This window comes from Trachypithecus francoisi, unplaced genomic scaffold (assembly GCF_009764315.1).
Source record: "Trachypithecus francoisi isolate TF-2019V2 unplaced genomic scaffold, Tfra_2.0 Lachesis_group5, whole genome shotgun sequence".
Lineage (NCBI taxonomy): Eukaryota > Metazoa > Chordata > Mammalia > Primates > Cercopithecidae > Trachypithecus > Trachypithecus francoisi.
The window spans coordinates 43846138-43871617 of NW_022681470.1; the positions used below are offsets into that span (position 1 = coordinate 43846138).

The window sequence follows — 25480 nt, forward strand, 5'->3', positions numbered from 1 at the left end:
TGTTGTAATTGGCCTTAAGAGTTACTGATGTCAATGTAAATGACACTAATTTCTTTAAATTAGTTAGCACACACCCTAGTAGTAGTCCAATATAAAGAGTTCATGATCCTAAATATTATTACTATTAATTTATCTAACAAAAGCAGCTTTGTGTTTCATTTTGTCAAGTTTCTTTTTGTTAACCATACATCTTAGATGTATAATATGTAAATTTAGTATACTATTAGAGCTCATCCAAAGACAATCAATGGGATTGATTGTTCGTCATGAAAATAAGCCAAAGTCTTCATCCTTAAGCATGCAAAATTAACAGGCTGTGAATTTAGGGGAAAATGAAGGGACACTGGGCTTTATTGGGGAGCAAGAAAGTGAGGAATATAGAAGAATTCAGAGTTTACTACTAGAAATTATTTTCCCCTTTATCTTACTAACTTTTAGGGAGAGTAATAGATTTTAGTTATTATGCCATAAATTAGATTATATTGTGTTGCTATACATTGGACGTAAATCTGGTTCAGTTTTTCAGTGTTCATTTAAATGCTTAATGACAAGAAGTCAGAACAATGGGTTTATTCTCTTAAAAATTATTCAAGGAAAGAAGGAAGGGAAAAAAGAGAGAAAGAGGTGATGACGGAGGAGAGATGGAAGAAAGAAGAAAGGAAAATTTGAAATGAGGCAGTCTTCACAAATGATGGAAATAATATATCTAAATTAAACTGATCTGCCTATATTTCATTTAGGGTCAGAATTCCATTCAAACCCACTAATAAAGGGAAAAGTATCTGTATTTTTCCACAATCATCTGATGTATTTGTTGAAACAAGGGCAAGACCTGTTTTAGAATCTCCACATATTATTCACTTATAATGCTTAGGTTGGCCCACATCACGGCCAAATCAGTCCAAGCATTAGCTTTGCAGGCACCCATCCACAATGGCTGGTGAAGGAAAGTGCACAGCATTTAAAGTAGTACTTCCAGTTTTATCTCTTGTACTAGCTTCCTGAAGCTTCTGTAACAAATTACCCCACACATGGTGACTTACAACAACAGAAATATATTCTCACAGTTCTGGAGGGCAGAAGATGAAATTAAGGCATCAACAGGGATGCCATCTCTCTAAAACCTCCACAGTAGACTCCTTCCTTGCCTTTTCCAACTTTTGGTAGTTCCAGACATTGCTTGCCTTGTGGTTTTCATCTCTCCAATCTCTGCCTCCATTTTTGTATGGCCTTTTCTTTTGTGTGCATGTCTTTTCTTATATCTCATATAGGAATAATTGTCATTGAATTTAGGGCCCACTTACATAATCCAAGATGATCTAATCTCAAAATCCTTAATTAAATTACATTTGCAAAGAGTCTTTCCCCAAACAAGGTCGTATTCACAGGGCCAAGGGATTAGGAAATGGGTATTTTATACGGAGCCACCGTTCAACCCACTACACTCATATTGTTCACTCAAATTGAGAATCAGATGTTTTGTGATGATATTACGTTAAGTTGACATTAATTTCTCTTTACATATTTTGTGAGTTTATGGTAATATCCCTGTGAATAACTACCCAGAATTACAAAGTGCTATGTAAACTCTATACAACATTAGATATAGAAAGTTATTTTCATGCCTATTGCATTATAAAGCTCTTGGAGCCTAATACTAGCATGTCTTTTATTAAAAGTAAGAGAGACTATAACTGTAAAATAATTAATTCTAACTTGTAGTTTCTATCAGTCGTATTTTATATTACTTGCTTCAATAATTTTTTAAGATTCTGGAGGTTTACTTACATGCTTATATGCCATCCTTCTCCCTAATCTTAAAAATGGGTTTTATATAATGAGAAACATTGTAGAATAGAAAGCATATATTCTTGGTTTGCATACAGACAAAAGAAATCTGACTTTCTCTAATGACAAGTCAATTTATTATTTTATATATATATGTGTGTGTGTGTGTTTGTATTTTTATAAATAAATGTGTTGTTTCATATATTTAAAGTATATATTTATATATTTTTTACATGTAAATGAATGAAGTGGCATATATATGCTATCGTACTATGTTTTGAAAATGTTTCTGTTATTTAGAAATAACATTTATTTATGATATTCATTTCTATGTTATTTATTTGTTTTTCCTCTCCTTCAAGTCTTCTTAATTGTGTTTTAGTACTCAAAAATGAGCTCATCCAGCCTGGCCAACATGGTGAAATCCTGTCTCTACTAAAAGCACAAAATTTAGCCAGATGTGGTGGCACACACCTGTAGTTGCAACTACTCAGGAGGCTGAGACAGGAGAAGCAATTGAACCTGCAAGGTTGCAATGAGCCAAGATCAGGCCACAGCACTCCAGCCTGGGCAGCAAAGTGAGACTGTCAAAAAAACAAAACAAAACAAAACACCAAAATGAGCACAGACATCTTACAAAGTATCTCTTCGAAAGATACTGTCACATTTTTATCCCACAGAAAGTCATTTTAGTTAGTACTATATAAGTGTATCTTAAGTTAGTCTATGGAAGTGTGAAATAACTGAGGTGTCAAACAATAACCAAAATGGGTAGTTATCATAGAACACAATTCTGGCATATTGCTGTAATTTGTGGAGCAGCACTTTTTTTGTTCACTGAAATCTTTTAAAGTACTTTCTAAAACCCAATGCACTTTACTCATAGTCTGTGTCATTGTTTCTCAGCCTTTACAGAAAGAAAGGAGACATCAGAGAGGAAATGGTTTATCCATGCTATCATCACTGTATTTGCAATCATCGTTTTTAATCTTTTCCACATCAGGATCACATAAGGAAAGGGAAAGTTTCCATCTCTTCCTGATTCTAGCGTGAAGTGAACTATCTAAAAATAGCCTCACTCTTACGTCATGTATTTCCCTTTTCATTTTACCCCAGCATCCACACATCATTGGTCATACCCTTGAGTCATGTTTGTAAACACTAGAAAGCTCTTTCTTTTCTTTGCCCTCACGCAATTGCTCCACAATGTGAACTTTTGGTTTATTTTGATGTTGAATAATCATGAATGAATAATTGTGAACAGTGCTGGACAAGAAATAACAAGCTGATTAATTCAACTGAATAGAGAAAAAAAAAAAGAAGAGATTGGTGATAAAAGCTTTCTCAAGTTCCAAACAAGAAATTATTTGCATACATATGGGATTTTCAGTGAAATGTAATTGTATTTAGCATAATAGCTTATGAAGCAAATGCTTTTGTATACATTAAATCCTTTGTTCTCCTAGATTTTTATTCATAAGTGGTATTGACAGAGTTGATCAACATAAAATCCATGACATTCTAGAAGCAAAAAGAGCAGTGCAAGTTCAATGAAAAGTGTATTTTTCTCTGAATGTAAGGCCATATGTTAAAGTACTTGTTTTCTTCTAATGTAAACTACTGAGGTCTTTATACATTTTATCATTTAATCCTCTCAGCAATCCTATGAGAAAGATGATAGTATTAGCTTTATTTTACAGAAGTAGAAAAATGAATTGCTGAGAAATAAGGAATAGATGAAATAGAGATGAGATGGGATTGGGAGCCTGCTATGTCAGGGATAGTGAATAATCTAGTCTGTGTTTTTTTGTTCCTCATTATCTCTGTGTTGCCTGTAGGGGAGCATCACTGTATACTGCAGCCACCAAAAATAATTTGTTTCTTGTTGACCTGTGGTGTCTAATTAGTTTGTCTCAGGTCATCCAGCTAGCAAGTTTTAGGGTGTCTGTCTGGAAGCTGGGCCTTTCACACTGCACAACCCAGGCCCACAATCGTGCAGCCCCTTCCTGCCTTTATCATACTTTACTATAATATCTATTTATCTTTTCTGTTGATTTATAAACTCGAATCTTCAAGGACAGCCTATCTCTTAGGCTTAGAACATAGCTCACTGATAATTGTTGGATGAATTAACAGATACACTGAGGAAATTGTCCAGGCGTACTGCAAAGTCTCACCTTGTATTTTTTCCTGGCATTTATCACAGTTTTAAACACAAAGTGTTATTTGATTGCTATCTTTTGCCCAACAGGCTATAAATCCCATAACAACAAAAACTGTGAATGTTTTACTCACTGTTATGTCCCCACTTCTAACATGGAACCTAGGTGGCCACTATTGACTATTGTGGAATGGATCAATGTGATGACAAGAGTAGTTAAAAAGAACTTAAGATTCTAGTGACAGTATCCCCAAAACTTCCCCCTCTAGGAATTTTCTTCTCTAATGTTCCTATCTCTGTTCCCTTTCTTTTTCCTCTTTTGGTTTCCTTATTTTTTTCCTTCCATCTCTTTTCTTCTCTTTACTGGCAATTATTTATTAAACATTTGCATAACACTTAATATGTGGTAAGCACTGTTTTAAGCACTGTAAAGTATTAATTTATTTAATTCTAATAGCAATCCTATGAAATAGATATTATTTATATCATCCACATTTTATATCTGAGATGGAGACACTGAGTTAAGAAACATGCCCAAGGCCATGGAGCTTATATTTGGACTCAGGCATCTGGTCCCAGAATCTGTGCTTTTCCCACTATGATATTCTGCTTCTTATTTATTCCACTCTCCCTGAAGATGCATATAAATGGAAATGAGGTCTCTTCACTGCATCTCTCCATATTGATTTATGTTCTCCAGTTTAAACTTAATTTTAGGGGTGCTTACCCCAGTGAGTTAGCCTGCTTTGTTGCAAAGACAAACTAACCTCAAATCTCAGTGGCTGACCATGAACATGTATTTCTTGGCCACTTGCATGCCAGCACTTGTAAATCACCTGTGGAGGCTCTGTTCTATTTGTCTTCTCATGCTGGTGGGAATGTATAATCAGCTTACCAGGAAGTGAGCTAATACATGAAAACCATCAAACAATTTGCCACGGCCATTAAATAAGCTCTTGGTACATCTGTACAGTCCTCTGTTGGCCGTTACATGTAATAGCAATGCTCTGAGGCCAAAGGTTCAACTTATTTTCACAAAACAGAAGACGAAAAGCTGAGTCAGAGTAACTCAAATATTTTTGTATACATAAAATGAATGAAGTTTTGATTGGTACTTTTTAACACTTTGGTGGAGATGATACAGGTGAAAATCCAGTAACAGAGGATTCTTCATTCTGCATCATCAGATTCCTTTTTTACTCCTAAGGGTTGAAAAAACATTCACATGGTTATAAATTCTCTGAACCCATAATTTTTTTTTTTTTTTTTTTTTCTCTAGCAGCTTCTTCAACATAATTGTGCTCAGTTGTTTATCAAAAATTTTTCAAATGCCTGCTGTGGAGCTAGCCTTGTGCCAAGAATTAACATAACAATAGTGAGTTTGTTTTCGATTTCTTTGAGATATAATGAGCTTCTTGAGAACAGGGTCGTGATTCATCCTAGCAAGGAGTACATTGCTGGCACACAGTAGACACCTAGTGAACACTGAATAATGGTCAGACCAACTGAATCAATGAAAACTGAAAATTTCCAAATGCATCTTTCCCTCTTTCCCATAGGAACTTCTACTTGCAGAAAAGTGGGCTAAAATGAACAAGCTCCCCTTTCCAAAGATCGATCCTTATGTGTTTGATCGGGAAGGGCTGAAGGAGTGCTATGTCTTTAAACCCAAGAATCCTGATATGGAGAAAGATTGCCCAACCATCATCCACTTTGTTCTGGCCAACATCAACTTCAGAAAGTACAAGGCTCCAGGTATGTAGGGAGTAAGCTGTATTCCATAAAATAGAAATTAAGTAGGGGAGCGAAACTGACATTAAACTGTTTCACTCTGGCGCTGCGGTACCAGCTATTACACTACTGAATGTTTCCCTTACCTTGATAAATAGGTGCTATTCTGATACCTCAAGTACTTCTCCTCTTACCCCTAGATCCCTTGACTTGCTCACAGTCCAGAAACTGAAAAGTCAGCAACTAGTTTAGCAAAAATCTCTGGGACTTTACTTCAGTACTTCGAATTGTGTTTGTTCTGATTGATTTTTAATCAAACATTTTGACTATCACCCTTGTAAGAAAGCTTTTATTTCAGAAAAATCATGCAAATTTCTGGGAATTTTAGTTGACCACAAGATTAACGTAATCTAGCAGTACACAATGGCTAGCAATTTCAGTTTGCCATGTTGTATTTCATAGAAAACAAGAATCAAGTTTGACACGTAGTCTTTTTTGTTTTGTTTTGTTTTTTTAACCACAACCAGAGGAGTCTCTCGACTCTTGTGTATCCTGGAAAATGTTGATTAATCAAAGGAGATCTAAAGATTTACATGCAGAATGCTTAAGGCTCCAAAAATCGTATTTTAGGGCCAGAAAATGTGTTTTCCATTTTATGAATGGAAAGACACAAAAAATAGGGAGGATGAGTAATGGGAATATGCTGAGAAAAATGGTGTTTTTCTAGATTTCTCAGGAAGACAAAGAAAGGACCAATAGAAGTGAAAATTATTGTGAAGCATATAGTTCAGCATAGGAGAAGGTGGAAATCTGACATTTTTAGTTATCAGACAGTAGAGCACTTGAAACCCAGTGAATTTTCTATCACTGTGAATTCTCAAGAAGAGACTCACTGAGCAGTTGGCATGTGTAGGGGATTTCCATGGCATAAAGACAGCCACATAATGTTTTAGTTTGGGTTCTCCCAGAAACTAATTCTGAGAAAAGGACTCAAGTGCAAATAGTTCATTTGAATGAGCTGAGGAACACTCTAGTTTATTAGTAAGGAAATGGGGAAGTGGTAAAGGGAAGGAAAGCAGACAACAAAGTTGCGTTAGCAAGCCGGCTACCACAATGGGAACTTGATCCCCTGGGAAAGACTACGAAATGGAATAGACCTGTGTCCCACAGTCATGCTTCCCACACACACACCAAAAGGCAGGGGAATGGAGTATTTAGATACTAACTCTCTAGAGTCTTTGGTTGACCACCGCCTGGGGAACAGTGTTATTTATCAGAATTTCCAGCCTGCCGCAAGTGGGCCAAGCAGGCTTCTACAGTTGCAGGGCAGGATAGAAAGCCCTCAAGCAGAGAGATGTCAGATACTGGCAATTGGATGTCATCCGGTCAGAACACAGAGAAATGATAAAGTCAGAGATGCTACAGAGTACCTGGCTCTGTGGGGGTTCCCACTGCTGTCTTTATGTGTGTATGTTTTATTCCTTGGGTTTTAGAGATATTTTGTAGTTTTCAAAATAACAACCTTTGTGACTCTTCTGGTATTTAGGTGTTCCAAGGGAAACTGAGGAAGAGAAAGAAATCGCTGACTTTGATATTTTTGATGACCCGGAATCACCATTTTCGACCTTCAATTTTCAATATCCAAATCAAGCATTCAAAAGACTACATGATCTTATGCACTTCAATACTCTGAACAACATTGATGTAAGTATCTCCTGTGGCCATCGACTATGTCACATGACTTCCATACCATATAAACACACCAATATCTCTTTTTAATTAAAAATAAAAAAATACGTGTTATGAATGACACCACCCAAAATATGCCACTTCACTTTTCATGAATTATTTTGCTAATCTTCAGAAGAACCCCACAAAACTGACAAATAAGGAAAAATAAGGAAACTCATGTTATGCTAGCATTTTATTGAATGGTGAATACTCAGTTTCTTTCCCGAAGTATCTAATATATTTATTACATGATAAATTATAATTAAGGAAGAAAAGTGATGAAAAGGAAATATGAGCATGAAAGTGAATGGAACCAGAAGTGTAGTTAATCTGCAAAAATATAACATGAATTTTAATAAATACACTTATGATTTTACATGTTTTCTTTTTGTGAATTTGGGCAGTATCACAAAAGGTAACAGCCTTTCCTTTTTTTATTTTTTGAGACGGAGTCTCGCTCTGTCACCCACGCTGGAGTGCAGTGGCGTGATCCCAGCTCACTGCAAGCTCCGCCTCCCAGGTTCACACCATTCTCCTGCCTCAGCCTCCCAAGTAGCTGGGACTACAGGCGCCCGCCACCACGCCCCGCTAATTTTTTTTTTTGTATTTTTAATAGAGACGGGGTTTCACCGCGTTAGTCTCGATCTCCTGACCTCATGATCCACCCTCCTTGGCCTCCCAAAGTGCTGGGATTACAGGCGTGAGCCACCGCGCCCTGCCAGCCTTTCCTGTTTTTAGCCTTTGAGATGTCAAGTACTCTTTGCTTTAGAAACAAGTCATTGTCATCAGTATCAATCCTTCCTATCATTAGTGTCTCTTCTGCTAAGATTCTGTGTCTAGGTGAAATTCTTTCATTTTTAACTTACCATTTAGGAACACTATTCTGTAACTGAAATCATTGACTTGTGGTTCCAAATCATAGTGTCTGACAAATGATTATCAGTTGTGAAAGCTTAAGTTCATTGGCCTAATTGGATTTTGTACATTAGAAAAACAGAAAAAAAGAAATTAAATGGAGAAGGAAAGGCATCATGCCTGATTTACCAGCATTTTTGGTGACTGTGTAAATGGCACAAAGGAACTCAGAATATGTGAATGAGTGTTCTGTTTATAGGGGCTCTAATTAGATTTTGTGAGCTAATAGAACTCCACACATCTAGTTTGCTTGCTTGTTTTGTTTGACCTGAGACTAGTAATGATCAATTGTGTGCAGTCGTCACAGTTGTACCATAGTATATTCGTCAATCGATATCTTTAATTTTTGTAAATGTGTAAAATTTCCCCAATAAGCTTTGATTCTTACAACTATAAAATTCTTTTTTTCAGCCTTCATTTACAAATAGATGATAATTCATCTAAAAATGCTTATCAAAATGTATAGCATATGTCATTTTCTCCATAGATTTGTTTCCTTTTTAGAAAAAATACTTCAAGCAGTGGACATCTGAAATCCACGTGGTACATTATCTCTATGGTGATGGCAAAAATTGAAAGGTTAAGAGAAAAATGATTAATCTATGATTTGTAAGAAATGAACAGAAATTCTCAAAATAGAGTTAGTTGCATTTTATAAAACCTCATGCTAATAAAAGAGAGGTAAGAGTTAATATCACAGTCACCCTATTTTTCCAGTTTGAGCCAATAAGCTAAAAACTAGACATTCCTTGCGATGAAATGTATTAAATTTGATAAATCTTTCTCAAATGGATAAAACAGATTGTAGGAATATACAAATGTCGTGTTAGACTTTGGAATAGATATACATACACATATGTGTACCTTAACCAAGTACATTTGTCTTGCTGTTCTAATTTATATAAAGTCTGCTAAACAATTTGCAATAAGGAATGATATAGTTTTATTTATATATTTTACAAACATTCTTCAAAGTAGTTTGTTTGATACATAGATGTAAAAGTTAGCACCTGAACAAAAACAGACTGAATCCCAGAACAACGATCCTGACTTATACACCTCATCAAATGTTGATTCTTCACAAGCCATTAATTTAGCAGTTTTAAACATCTGTTTTCACTTTTTATTGTGATAAAATATACAAAACATAAAATTTACCATTTTAACCATTTTTAAGTGTACAGTTTAGTGGCATTAGGTGCATTGCATTATTGTGCAACCATCCCCACCATCTATCTCCAGAACGTTTTACATCCTCCCAATCTAAAACTTTGTACCCCCTAACCAGTAAGTCCCCATTCCCCCTGCATTTTTAGTAACAATACCATCAGGTTTTTGTAAGAAGATTGATAAATTCATTAAAAAAATATGAAAGTGAAAAGGACCAAAGTAGGCTAACTCATCTTGAAGAAGGAAAGCAAAGTTAGCTTTACCAAGTAGAAAGAAGGGTAACATAATTAAGAAAACATGACATTGTCCCAGGACAGACAGTAGCACTAAATAAAATCATCCTTAAATAAATTGTGACTATCTATAAGAAAAAAAGTGATCAGATGATTATTCACAAGGGAAAAAATTAAATTTACCTCTTTCACATTATCAATGAAGCCAGTTCCAGATAGCCTGTAGATCTGAGTAGAAAAGTAAACCAAGTTTCTAGAATACAACATAGGGGAGTTATCTTTATGGCTTTGACCCAGGGAAATATTTTTTAAACTTGACACTAAAAGCATTAGCCATAAAGGGCAATCTTTTCTATATCTCCAAGTCTTCAGTTCTGAGAATTAAGCAGTTTGTAATTGCTTCTACTACTGTTTCCGGCACAGCATGTATAGACAATGTTATGGGCATTATATCATCTTTAAATGTCATAAATGTGACTTTGAATAAGCTGCTTACACTTTTTGAGCCTCCCCTTCCTCTTCTCTGAAACAGGTGTGGTAGGATCTATAATAATTGTAGTAGTGAATGCTTTATTGGGTAATGCATGATTACAGAAGCTGCTTAATAAATGGGAACCTTACCTATACATGTCCTTATCTTGTACCCCTGAAGGTCCATGGGGATTACACCCAAAGACCTTTGCAAATGCCCCAGATTAACAACATAGACAAGTTTGTACAGGTGATGCCAGCTTAGGCAGTAAGTAAATATTTTCTGAATGAACAAATGAAGGTAGGCTTTTTCCAGAATTACATGAACATTGAGACTCATGTTCAAGTAATTCCTCTTTGCGTGTGTGTGTGTGTGTGCGCGTGCGCGCATTTCATAAACAGATAAAATGTTCAGTTTTCACTGACATTTTATCTCTTCCTTAGTGACTCCCTTCTTCTCCACTTTAAGAAAACACATTTTTATCAGAATCACAACTTTTAAGTAAATGATGGTACTTAAAGAGCAACAAAACTCTGCTGAGTTAGCTAACCCTCTCATTCCCACACCATTTGAATAGAGTAGGAGACCGATTCACACTTCAGCAACACAGCATATGTTTACTGCCTTAGACCATCAGAGTTCTTTGTAAATAGTGGATGGACATTGCGAATATAAACTTTTACAATGTAAAGTCACTTCTTTGCCAATTTCATAGACAATAGTTTTCAACTTTGCAACTGTGACCACTGTGGCTTAGGGCAACGTTTCTTCTTCAATTCACTCGGACCTCAATTTTTGCTCCGAAGAGGCCATGCTGTGTCAGCCAGCTGCACCCTCCTATTGCTTCATTTTATCAAGAGATCCTAGCTGGCCTGCTTCGCCAAAGCTAAATTTTAGTTTATCTTTAGAGGACTTCTGCTCTGTTTCTGCTCACGTCATGACAGCAGCCTGGGTTTCTCATAGCATCAGGTTTCTGCTCTTACTCAATCCTCCCAAATTCCTTTTCACTGAACATTGTCTCAATACTTGTACAATTACAGTAGTATTTCATTTTTTTTTTCCTTCAAAAACTTAATGTATAGTGACTTACACTGGTAGACATGTGATGGCGGCGGGGCGGGGACAGGATGCAGAGGGATTGGAGTCTGACCAAATTGGGTATTCAAATCCTTGCTCTGCTGCCTCTTGGCTGGGTGACATTGGGCGTATTGGTTAACCTTTCTAAATTTTGCTTTCCTATTTTGTAAAGGGAAACGATGGTATATATCATGTAGGATCAGGGTGGGGGTTAAGTAAAATAATATAACTTAAGGGCTTGGCATGAAATAGACGGTAAATTGAAGCAGCTAATATAATTATTATTGTTCATAGTTTTTGGCTTTTAATTATAAGCCCCTTAAAACCAGTGACTTGCTTTATTTCCCTTGTATTCTCTAGACACACTGGTCACAATGCCTGACACCTAAAGTAAATACACAGTACAATTTTCATGATGAGTGTTTAAAATGTTATTGACTTACTGTGGGTAGCACGTGTCAGGATACAAGGTGCTGTTGTTTGGAGGGAGTCAGTTCCCAACCATGGGGAATTTGTATATAGTACATGCCTACGCACATAGTATGGTTACATACTCTATCTACTCTTAAACCACCACTTTGATCTGTAGGGAATATGTCTTCTGAGATTTCTTTTCCAGGACCTGTTAATTTGCTGTCACAAGATATGGTTTCCCAGTCTCACTTATTCAAATTATTCATTTGATAGGCATAGTCTTAGAACCAGTTATGTGTCAGTTTATTCAGCATATGCCAATGATGCAAAATAATGAGTTTTTTTCTTTCTTAAATAATTTTACAAAGTGCTAAACATCAAATGTTAATTAAAATGAGGATATATCCATATCCAGAAATATTGGTACTTATTTCTTAATTCATTGATATTTCTTCATCTTGATAAGGGTGTGTAGGTACAAGTCAATGGTCTTTTAAATATAACTTATAAGCTTACTATTATGTACTATTGCCTAATATATTAGTCCATAACTCGTCTACCTTTAATGCTGCCTATAATCTCTTTCTGTCTCATTTATTCATTAATTCAGTACATATTTATTATTTAGTGTGCCAGAAACTGTTTCAGGAACTAGGGGTACAGCATGGAAAGAACAATTAAAAGTTTTGAGTGCTTCATATAAGCCAAATATTTTCCGTCAAATATTTAACACTCAAGACTAGCCTATGAGGTGGGGTTTTAATTTATAAGTTAGAAAACTGAGTCATGGATTACTTAGGCAGGTTGCTGGAAGTCACGGTGACGTGGGGGAGTTGAGATGAGGCTGCATGTCTTTTCTCCTTCATTCCTTCCTTTTGAACCACCTGTCTCTCAGGCAGCCTTATTTCTTAGTGTTCCCCAAACACAGCCCTCATTCTAGCAGGGCCAACCAATTCCCAGATGTCTCTGACGCATGCCACAGCCTCCCATCCTCAGCCTTTTCATATGATTATTCTTCTACAGAGAATGCCTGGTCTTCTGCTCCACTTAAAAACCCTGCCTCTCCTTTAACTTAACTGGTCTCATTGTCCCTCTGAACTGAGTGCTGGCCTGTGTCAGTCAACCTCTAGTGAGCACCTGCTGTGTATTTATTAATTTTGCAAATATTTATTATGTACCTTCCATGTTGTAAGTGCTGGTATTAAAAAAAAAAAAAAAATGACAAGCCTGATGAACTTTCTGCCTTCCTGACATTTCAGTTCTTATTGAAAAGGCAGGCATTATCTAGCAAATTCACAGTAATTTACACCTAAATATATTCTCGTGTTCTCCTATATTTGTAATTTTTACTTCTCTAACAAAATATACTGTAACTTTCTCTCTTGGGCTTATTTTTTATTTTCTATTGTGATAACTCAACATTTGTTTGTAGATTGCTTATAATCTCACCTCTACAAATTTGTTTCTTATGTGGAAGGGAAGATCACATTTTATGTGCTTGTTTTTCTTATTCTCTGCTTGCATTAACAAAGATTTAAGAGATCTGGTTCAACAATAGGAGGCTATTGAATGGCACAAGTGAAGATGACATGGGATAGGTGGTGGGGATGGAGAAGGTTGAGATATGAGGGTGTTTGCTGGGATAACACTGAAGAGAAGGATTTGGAATCTCAATGAATTTCAAGGAAGAATGAAAGAGATACAAACACCATTTAAGATGACTTCTTGTATAATAATAAAAACAAAGGTTTAAATTTAATACAATGCCTTTTTGGATATGTGTAGTTGTATCATGTATGATGCCAAAAGGTTTGAATTTAGTAACTGATCTAGTGCTGGGCTTGGTTTTTTCTATCACAGAACTGTAACTCCCAAGAACGGTGTTTTCCCCAGTAATCTGAAAAACCTAGTTAATGGTTTCATGGTGTGAATATGCCACCTAGTGGTTCAACTTGCACATTCTAATTTGGGGTTTTCAGAGTTGGAAGTGTTCGTTTTCCTTTATCAGAATGGCTTGCTCACTCGGAACACCAGCTGAGGTCCAATTACGATAAATCCACTAGTTCCTGATGTTGATATTGCTGATTTTTTTATGCTCAAGAATTTATTATGAAGGAATTGATAGCAGCAGTCATTGTCGGTTTAATTTTTTCTATGATCTTTTTTATTTTAAAGCTTTTTAGGAGTTTAGAAAGCAAATGGTTGCTTTTTATTTTATTTGGACACTTTTATGCAGTGAGGGTTGATGTTTCATGGATTGCTGTGAGGAGAAACCAATTGATAAATTTGCTGATATAGATCTCTAGAAAGGCAGGGAGATTTTTAAAAGAAGATGTAGTAGGACACTTTGAATAGCAGAAACAATTTGCTGACTTACACAATATAATAAGCTCATTCGTGGTTATATACCTGGTGTGTTTATTTCTTATGAACTTTATAGCTTCACTTCTAATTTAGAGTTCCCAATTTTCATCACATATTGTCAGTTTAGAAATAACAAGCATAATAGCTGTTGTAAAATGTTTATGTACCAGGTATTGTGCAAAACACTTTATAGAAATGATCTCCAATTTTATAGAAATTCTCCATTTAGAGAAATGATCCCACAAAACCCCAAACTGGTACATTATTTCTATTTTAAAGAAGAAAAAACAAGCTCAAGTATTTAGACTAATTCCCCTCCATCTCATACAGCCAAGAAGTATTTGTGCCTGGTGGCCTTTGGTCCAAGTCTCCTTCATAGGTCTGAAGCATCTTTTGTCATCACATAATTATGTTTCCCTATTCATAAGAAAAGTGGGATCGGCAAATATCAGTTTTCCTTAACAGACTCATTCACATTTGAGCTCATTTCCCCAGAAGATAATTACATATATTACGTTTTAAAGAAAGGCATACAAAAGAATCACATTCCTGTGATAGCTCCCTTTTTCCAAAGTCTGACTGCTTGTTTAAAGTTACTGTTAGAGAATAGAGAGCCTTGCTTGTTGGGTGTCTGTGACATAAAGTCACAGAAAAATAACTGCATGTTTGCACCACTTAGATCTCACATGTTGAAGTGATGCAAACATGATCTTCTCTAGGCAGTGAGCCGTGCTTGCTCAGTGAGCTTGCGCGTGGTAATGGGAGAATCCCTCTGAGCATGAATCTCCAAGGCCAAGTGGGCCACAGCAGTTGTGAGTGGGAGGAGCCCATAGCGTCCTAAACTGCTCGGACTTTCCAAGTGTTCCTACCTGTGGCAGGGGGCTGAAAAGCCCATGGACTGTACCTTAATGTTGCTTAACAATCCCTAAGGTAGAGAATAAAGGGAACTGTGAAATAACTCTGTGACTTGCCTCTGTTTCCTGGTGCCCAGAAACATCTACCTCATTGGTCATCGAGATGAAATGAGGACTGCCCTGGGGAATGGAGTCTTCCTAATTTTAACAAGGTTCTGAAGCAGGAGCAGAGACAAGATTTACTATTCAGGCCTTCTTCCAAAGCCCATTTCCATTGCTCTTCAATAACTGCATCTACCAAATTCTGAATGGTCTCTTCTTTCCCCAAATTCTAACTAGGTTTTAACTTCATACCAAAACCAGTGTATCACAATTGAAATAGCAATTCTGAGACGTTGTAGCTTCCTGTGTTTTATTCTGGTTACCATGAACATGGGTATATGTAAAGAATATATATTGGATATATGTATGCTGAATAAAAAGTAGTAATTCATTTTCACCAATGAAATCACAGAGCATGGTGTTTCCTAGATAGAGCAGGCTCATGTTTTATAACTGTGTTGGTTCAGTTGGGGAAGGAAGGCAATTATCCAGCAATGCCATCCAGCAATGCCTTCTTCCGCCACTAGGAAAAGCTTTTACTTTCCTGGTAGTCTTTCATTTCTACTTGACCACTAATTATAAAGAACATAAATTATAGATTTAGTAATTACTTGTTTCTTCCCTGTTATCCCCTTTTGGCAAAGAGTAGAACCAACATAACTTTACCATGCTACCATTTTATTCCCAAATTTATCAGCACAAAATCTAGAACATTTCCAGGATCCTTCTTTCCCTGGTAAGCTGAATATAAGCTTAACAAGAGTGCAGTGGTGGGATGTTGAATTTAAATGTGTATGCATGACTCATAGATTTCTATTCATATATGCCAAAAATACCCTAATAAAAAGATTCATTAGATTTTTGTTTTAATCAAAAATGTGTAAATGAGTTCATAGCAGCACTAATTATACAACTTCTGTCTCTATTTACAGGTGATAAAAGAAGCCATGGTTGAAAGCATCGAATATAGAAGACAGAATCCATCTCGTTGCTCTGTTTCCCTTAGTGATGTTGAGGCAAGAAGATTTTTCAACAAGGAGTTTCTAAGTAAACCCAAAGCATAGTTCACGTACTGGAAAAGGCAGCAGTTTCTGATGCTGAGACAGTTTGCAATTCCATGACAACTGGATTTAAAAGTATAGTACAGATAGTCGCACTGATCATGAGAGACTGGCAGATACTGAAAGTGCAGTTACTTAGCTGCATGAGAATACTATTTTAAGTTAGTTAGGTTGACAAACGATGTTGATTATGAACTTCCTGACACAAATGTAGGGATATATACAGTATTTTTAAACATTTCTCACCAACTTTCTTATGTGTGTTCTTTTTAAAAATGTTTTTTTCTTTTAAACTATTTAACAGTTCAATCTCAATAAGACTTCTCATTATGTATGAATGTTATTCACTGACTAGATTTATTCATCCCATGAGACAACACTATTTTTATTTATATTTGCATATATATATACATACCTGAAATAAATACATAAATATACAAATAAGCATGAGATAACTGAGTTGTTATTTTTTTAATGAGATACTGGACTATTGCTATGAAAGATTCTCATATTAACTGCTTTCAAATGCAAAAGGTGTTCATCCTAAACTCAAGTGTGAGGCTTTTAATTTAATTTAATTTAATTTATTTATTTTTCTGTGAGACGGAGTCTCACTCTATCACCCAGGCTGGAGTGCAGTGGCATAATCTTGGCTCACTGCAACCCCTCCTCCTGGGTTCAAATGATTCTCCTGCTTCAGCTTCCCCAGTAGCCGAAGGGACTACAGGTGTCTGCCACCACACCCAGCCAGTTTTTATATTTTTGGTAGAGACGGGGTTTCACCACATTGTCCAGGCTGTTCTCGAACGCTTGACCCCGTGATCTGCCTGCCTCAGCCTCTGAAAGTGCTGGGATTACAGGGGTGAGCCACTGTGCCTGGCCAAAACTTTTAATTTTAAATCATGGGTGTTTTTCTGAAAAGATGAATATATAAATTTTTCAGAAAGTGGTATGTGTTTATTCATTAAGTAGAAAAAATATACCACTTCTAATGTAACATTTCACTTGGCTAATATTATCCTGGACTGCTTATCCAACAACCAGTGTAGCTGACCTCAGAGAATAATCCAAAAAAGTGGTAAGGGCTGAATCAAGCTTAATAAGTGGCTTGCCTTTTGCATCTGCAAGACTTGTCTTGGGAACACTCTATGACACAACTGTGGCTGAAGTTGCAGCTGAACTGTTCTGGTTCAGAATGTTCCAAAGCTAAAGTCTTCCTCTTCTTAACTCTCTGCCATTCTTCTTTCCTTAAATTATCTTTCTTTAAGCTCTTTATTCGTTTTTCTTTTTATCCTCTCACCTTTCCCATTTCTGCCTATGAGGAAAAACAAAAAACAATAAAAGAAAGCCTTGAACATTCATTCTATTGTTCATTGATGTATGCCTATGGCAAATGAGTGCCTACTGCACGCTGTCAGGCATGTTTCAGGATCTCAGGATCTGGGGGCACAACAGTGGAAAAAACTGACCAAAGTGCCTGCCTAAGGACCTTGCATTCTGGTGGAGATGACCAAAGATGATAAGCATGACAAAGACATATGTAGAATGTTAAGAGAGTGATGAGTGCTAAGAAGAAAATTAAAGCAGGAAAAAGAGGAGATAGGAAGTGTTAGAGGTGTGTAATTTTACATGGGGTCCTGGGGAAGTGTTGCAGGAAGTCAGGGACCCCGAACGGAGGGACCAGCTGAACCCATGGCAAAATAACATAAATTGTGAAGATTTCATGGACATTTATTAGTTCCCCAAATTAATACTTTTACAATTCCTTATGCCTGTCTTTACAGCAATCCCTGAACATAAATTGTGAAGATTTCACGGACACTTACCACTTCCCCAATCAATACCCTTGTGATTTCCTATGCCTATCTTTAATCTCTTAATCCCGCCATCTTCGTAAGCTGAGGAGGATGTATGTCGCCTTGGGACCCTGTGATGATTGCGTTAACTGCACAAATTGTTTGTAGAGCATGTGTGTTTGAACAATATGAAATCTGGGCACCTTGGAAAAAGAACAGGATAACAGCGATGTTCAGGGAACAGGGGAGATAACCTTAAACTCTGACTGCCGGTGAGCCTGGTGAAACAGAGCCATATTTCTCTTCTTTCAAAAGCAAATAGGAGAAATAGCACTGAATTCTTTTTCTCAGCAAGGAATATCCCTGAGAAAGAGAATGGCCCCTGGGGGGTAGGCCTCTGAAATGGCTGCTTTGGGGGCGGCTGCCTTTTACAGTCGAAAGTGAAGGAATGAAATAAGCCTGGTCTCCTGTAGAGTCCCAGGCTTATTAGGAGGAGGAAATTCCCACCTAATAAATTTTGGTCAGACTGGTTGTCTGCTCTCAAACCCTATCTCCTGATAAGATGTTATCAGTGACGATGCATGTCTGAAACTTCATGAGTAATTTTAATTTCGCCCCATCCTGTGGTCCTGTGATATCACCCTGCCTCCATTTGCTTTGTGATATTTTATTACCTTGTGAAGTATGTGATATCTGTGACCCACACCCTATTCGTACACTCCCTCTCCCTTTTGAAAATCGCTAATAAAAACTTGCTGGTTTTACAGCTCAGGGGCATCACAGAACCTGCCGACATGTGATGTCTCCCGGAGACACCCAGCTTTAAAATTTCTCGCTCTTGTACTCTTTCCTTTTATTTCTCAGACCAGCCGATGCTTAGGGAAATAGAAGAGAACCCACGATAACTATCAGGGGTGGGTTCCCCCCATAGGGAAGGCCATAATATGAAGGTGACGTCACAGCAAAGAGGTGAAGAGCTGAGGGAGCAGACCTATAGCTATCCAATGGAGGAGTGTTGCCAGCAGAGGAAATAACAAATCAAAATTCCCTGAGGTAGAGCACCAAGCATATTCTGGAAACAGAGAAGGGATCAATGTGCCTAAGGCAGAGTGGGAGGTGTACAATTAATTTTCTCTTATTTGTTCAAACCTTGGCAATATTGTTTGTATTTGATTTATCCTTCCAAATACCTTGTAAAGAAACAAGACCAGAGAAGTTTAAGAAATACGTCCAAGATGACTAAATTCTGAACCAGGTCCTTATGCCCTTGACCCTATGACCTGTATGTCACCATCTATGGTGCTCTCTAGAAACAAATTAGATGAACACTTGAGTGACAGTCATTATAAAGCTGAGACCAACTAGGACACTTGCTTTCCCTTTGTTCACATGCTTTTAGTTTCTTAACTACAATAACAGAGGCTTTTCATCTAATTCAGCTTTGTCATTTGTTCATTTATGAATTTACTAGAATTCTGATTTTATAAAAACACACTGGATGGCCAGTTAAATCTGTATATTTATTTTTTCGTTATTTCTTTGTTCCAAAGAATGACTGACAAGTGAGATGTCCCCTTAGTATTCCCCAAAATCGTCAACGTGCCCTAGTAATTTTGGCTTGGCTCTTTGCCTTTTTCACGCAAGCACAAGCATTCTAGTTTGTTCATTGTTCACGCCCATGACAGGGCTGCTACTTTACCTCATCCAGGTACAAGCTATACACTTTCAGGGTTTTTTTTTTTTTTTTTTTTGATAAGCAATGAAAACAACAAAATAAAAGCTTTGTGTGTATATTTATATATCTAATTTCATTTCTTCTGAAGTATATAATTTTAAAGTTTTCATAAATACCTTTGTTCTAACATGGAAAACACTTTATAAAAGTTTCAACATTAGTTCCTCTTTCTTTTTCCTTTCCCCTTCTCTTTACCTCCTTAAACAATTAAATCCCAAAGCCACAGGAATCAATGGGGAATCAAAGTCAGACACCAAAACCTGAGTCAGGAGGGCATCCATACAGAGGAAGGGGTGGCACGGACAGTGCAGCTTGCTTACACATGGGGGAACTGATCAAGTAATTAAATATATGAAATATAATAAATATAACGGGTGCCAGTTTTCTCACTGGAATGTAGTTACAAATATGAAAATACAGAAAAACAGAAGGTTTGTGTGGTGTTAGGTTGAAGTAGGAGGTATTAGTATGAATTCATGGGTTTTAGTATAAGCAGAGCTATATAGAATAAATAGACATGAAAGTGGGTGTGTGTACAGACCCTGTAGATCTGTCATTGAGAGGATCTGGGAGCAGGGATACTCCCAATGGCAATGAGCACACCTGGTACATAGAAATTGGCTTTCAAATCCCATTATATAACAACAGAAACCTATGATCCTCAAAGAAGTGGGTGATTCTAGGTCTGGGACAGAAGAAGTATAAAATGATGCTAGACCATTTTATTTTGCCACAGAACAGAAGTGCTCAAAGAATGATAAGGGCATGTCAGAAAGACACATAAGCCAGCTTGAAGGGACCCCTACTGGCTCTTTTTGGGAAAAATTAAACATTCAAATGAATAATGTTAGCAACAGATTAATTCATTGAATAATATAGGAAACAATGACCCCATTTGATGTAAATAAATAGATTAATAAGGAACCAGAGACTTACATAATCTCAAAATACTTCCTCTTATAAAATACTTAATTACAAAGGGAAAAAAGTAACTTCTAGTAGAGAAACCTGGCAGACTAAGTAATCAAAATTGGTGTTCTCAAAAGTGAGGCAAACCGAAACTGCTCCACCTGGTAGAATGCAATGAGAATGTGGCATCGCTTCTGTGATAATCCTGCCATAGATGCAGCACCTGAATCTAATCACGAAGACGTGTCAGGCAAACTCAAATTGCAAGAAATGTCAAGTGTAACCATCTGTCATCTTCAAAATTGTAAAGATTAGGCAAGTCAAGGAAAGACAGGATGTTCTAGACTGAAGAAGACTAAAGAAACATGACAACTGAAAGCAATATGTGATTTTGAACTGAATTCTTCCATTCATGTTTCACCAATTGTTCCATTGACAGATAAAAGATGCCAGCATAACAACTGGTGAAATATGAATGGGCTCTGAAGAGTTGGTCATAGTAATGTATCAATGTTAATATCCTGATTTGATGCTTATATTGTAGATATGTAGCAGATTATCCTTATCTGTAGTAAGCACACATTAAACTATTCAGGGCAATTGAACTTCATGTTAGTAACTTACTCCTAAATGGCTCAGAGAAGAAAAACATCTCTCCTATCACATTTGTAACTTTTCTGTAAGCTCCACAGTGTTTCATATTGTTAAAAATTACTTAAAATTTGCAACAGAATTTCAGTTGGAGGATTCTCTGAACAAAGTAAAGAAGTTTACATCAGCGGCTCCCATTTCATATCCATATTCTTTAACTCTTTTCTACAGCTGATCAATGCAAATCTTGCTATTTATACATTCAATAAAAACAAGTAAAGAAAATAAATCATCAACTAAAAACTCCATAGAACTGCCTTCACCAAATAGTTTCAGGGTTAGAGTTTTGTGACTTCCTAATGGTTTTTATATTTCTCCTATACCATAATATCAAATTAAAATTCTGAATAATTAATGCAACCTTTTGCTGTATAAGCATAAGAGCAAAACAAGCAATAGCCAATAATAAAAATGTGGTGAATAGGAAAGTTGCATTTTTGGTTGAATTCTCTAAACACTACAGATCAGTAAGCATCTATTGTGTCTTATATGTGTAAGATGCCACGCTTGATTCCGAAGAAACTGTAGCAGGTACTGCTCTTGCTCTGTCCAGATTCCCTCTTCCTTCTCACTCATCTCCAAGCTGCTGTGAGTATCGGCTGCTAAAAGTCTACAGCTGCATCCTTATTCTGAGAATTGTTCTCAGCTGATGAGATATGCGTGGTTGGTTTTGACTTCCTCCTGAGGAAACCTGCAACCAATGACTTACTGATGAGGGGCTACAAAGAGCTCTGATGCCTGTAATGTGTATTTATTACAAGTAAGGATAATTCTGTGATGTTTTTCATGCTCAAGAGTTTTCCCTGGGATCAGGCTGAGGTAAGTTCAACTAAACCCATTTCTTTGTCGAGGTGTTCTCCCTGTGTTATCTTTCTTCTCTCCTCATCTGTTTCATCATCCCACACTCCTTCAACGTATTACGTGAGAACCTTTATCTCAGTCTCTTTCTATAGAAACTGACCTAAGACAGATACCAAAATACATGAGATTTGATTCTTGTTTCAAAGAGTTTACAAACTGAGTCATTAAAACTGGGGTAATTATGGGAAGTTTTCACAGAGAATTAGCTTTTAGGCTGAGTACTAAAACATATGTAGAAATTTAAATAGGATTTAGGAGATGGGTGATTTCTCTCCTGGAGTGAGCTTATTACCTTCTTGTTGTGGATTCTATATTCTTCAATGCATTTTAATATTACTTTAGGATTTGTTTGGCATCCATCCACTGACATACATTATGTTCAAGAACTCTTAAAACCTAAAGTATTTTGGAAAGTAATTTAAAAATATGTTGCAACAAGCTAAATCTAACCAGATGAAATTTAACAGGAACAAATAGAGAACCCTGTACTAGAATTCAGTACACCAATAGTAAAGAGGGAAAGAAGATGTAGAACATTAAAATTTTAAGGTAGGTATTCTCTAGAATGTCCAAGAAAAAATGACTCCTAGAGGGCTAGCAACAATGTCTTAAATCCACTCAAAAGACTTGTATTAAGATTATGCTTTGTATTAGGCATTTATATGGGAACAATTTCACAGCACAGATGGTAAAGCTATTATAGTTGTCTTCAAATAGTCTCAGCTTGGAATGAAAAACATATCACGCAAGTTGCCACTTTCCATTCCAGAATTCCTGGCAGATACAGCAACTGAATCATTTCTTTTTCATTGATGAATCTGGATGTAGTTTTAGATTCCTGCTCAGCTGAGTGCCCCAGGTAAGTCATACCAATTGACTGGAATTGGCAGAAAGAGAAAACCATGACTAGGTATCTAGTGGAAGAGGAATAAGACATTGTGTGAGTCCAAATAAGGAAGAAGTTTCTACCAACTAGATTGTTCAAAAATGAAGTAAAATCCGTGATACAAATAAATTTTTATCACTGTGGTTATTCACATATTCACAGGAGATGAATTCAGGGTATTCATTTACTAGGTGAGTAGTAGGGGCACGCTTAGATGGTTTCATGGTACTTTACTACTTAGAGTATATAAGCTGTGGCTCTGTTTCTATTTTAGATGAGGACTTTTGCTAACATGATAATAAACCTATGGTGATATTTTACATTGGATAACTAGTTGGAGAGGGAAATATTTTAGGGAAGATTCAACTATTGTTGTGCTAAAATTCATTATGTAAATTATTGTCTGAACTTCTTGAATATATTGCCTGCTGCAAACAAAGCAGTTTTTAATAATAACCCCTTTCCCCCAGTGTTTTAATGTGAGCTAATTTCCTCTTACTCTATGCTGAGTGAATACAAACACGATGGTAAACATATTGAAAACACTATGAACATACCACGGTTAACATATAGTATGTTTAAATATACCATGGCTTACAAGGCCCTTCACATCCATTGCCTAGTCTACTTTTAGTCTGATTTCCTTTCATCTCTTCCTCACTCACCCTAAACTTCAGCTATGCCTCTCATCATGCTCTGATCATTCATTGCATTGTGGCCTTTCACAATTCCTCTGTGCAATTTTTCTCTTCTGGTTTGTTCTTCTAGATCTAGTTGAAATATTATTTCTTTAGTGAAGTTTCAAGCTTCCCTCTGCAGAGTTAAGCATGACCCTTAGCTCTTAAGTGTGCTCTAACCACTGTGTCTCTATTCAGTGACAGCATTATGCTCGATACTTTCAGAGGAAATCGCAAACTCATCCCAGTCCTGGTTTCTGACTTTCATCAGCTAAGTTCTCATTCAGTTAGTTCCTGGTTTAGTTATTAGCATTTGTGTTACATGTACTTGCAGCAAAATGCTATACTAAACACTAAAGCATAACAGGAAAAAGTGATGATGTTCAACAGCTCCAAAAAATCATGATGAGATGAGGTTAATGGAACAACCACATAATTATATTAAACATAGGGAAAAAAACTAGAAAAATGAACACGTTCCCAACAGAAGCCACATTAGAATAAATTCTAGGTGGAATGGAGTACAGGAGTCCAGAATACTGTTCTTACAGGTCTCTCTGAAGACTGAAGCAGGTTTCATCAACCTCCAATTTGGCTCCTATATTGTTATCAGAGTCTCCTTTCAAAAATGCAAATTGCATTGTCATTTACCTGCTCAAAAGCTCTTAATGGCTCTTCATTCACTGCAGGAAAATAGTCAAAACTCTAAAGATACATATGTAGCCTACTGCTATCTAGTTTCTATCTATTTCATTTATCATGAATTCCCTCCCCTCTCCCGTTAAACTCATATCCCTCTTGCAATTTATATTCCAATTCATCACTCTACATTATTCTCTCTCATAATTCCTTGCCTTTGTATTTGCTGGTAACTCCATCAGCAATGCCTTTCTCATCCCCATCCCACGGACTTAAAAACATGCCTCCAGTAATCTATAAAACACATATCCTTCTCTGGAGTCACAGAAACATCACTTTCCCTATTACATTGCTTTCTCACTTTCTGAGGCTGAATGAGGAGTTCATTCCTAGAATAGAACCTGGCACACAATCAGTGATAATTCTTTTTGAGTTGATTACATGAGAGAAGAGTTTCAGAAAGTGTTTTAAATTGGCCTAGTGACATGCTTTGGACAGAAACAAAGAGGCTACTAGTCTCATCTGTTGCCATGGTATCATCCAAGTTTGTGGAGAGAGTAAATGAGCAATCCTAATGGAGTCTGTTTTTGTTGATTTTTTTCAGTTTTCTCAATTCCTGCAATACGTGTTGTTTCTGTTTTCCAGGATTCACTTAATCATCACTTAATAATCTTTAAGTAGCAAAACCCAACACCCAAACAGATGAACAGCACACACACACACGTGCGCACACACCCCACAGTGGCAATGAAAGATGCAACATGCAGTCAGCCAACATGGTCAGCTTCTATGTCAATTGGGTCATTGCTACAAATAGTGCCTGTGCTACTCTGCAGCTTTAAACTCACAATTCTCATAAAATGCAACATAATCAAGGTCTAATTTATCAAAATGAGTTATTGGCAACACAATGAATGTTCTCTTTGTGTGAATTATAGCAGCTTTTGTTAATTGCCTGAAATCTGCAAACCTGCAGGAAACATTTGCAATAAATTGATTTTTCCAGACATTGCCTCTGTAATAAATAAATCCTCCTAGTGATTAATAAGTACTCCTTTTGATTTGTGTCCTCCTTTAATTAAAAAACCTAAAGACAATAAAGAGAAATCTCAAAACCACATCTGCCAAAATATCACAGTAAGAACACAAACCAGACCTGAGGCCCTAAAATTATTCTGATGACAATCTCCACTGTTGAGACTCTTTCTGTTGCAAATGATAAAACCAAGATTTAGATAAGGTAAGCAAATAAA

General features: G+C 36.6%; 1 protein-coding gene across 5 annotated transcripts in view; it reads left to right on the forward strand.

Annotated features, from left to right (window-relative positions):
• The window catches only part of PLA2G4A (phospholipase A2 group IVA), a 148636-nt gene extending 132119 nt beyond the window's left edge, over window positions 1–16517 (forward strand). For all 5 annotated transcript variants that reach the window (XM_033196868.1, XM_033196870.1, XM_033196867.1 and 2 more), the window contains 3 exons: window positions 5509–5704; window positions 7227–7384; window positions 15945–16517. In XM_033196868.1, the coding sequence (XP_033052759.1) occupies window positions 5509–5704; window positions 7227–7384; window positions 15945–16076 (486 nt within the window). In that variant the 3' untranslated portion in view covers window positions 16077–16517. The remainder of the gene's footprint in view (window positions 1–5508; window positions 5705–7226; window positions 7385–15944) is intronic.
• The last annotated feature ends 8963 nt before the right edge of the window (window positions 16518–25480 follow it).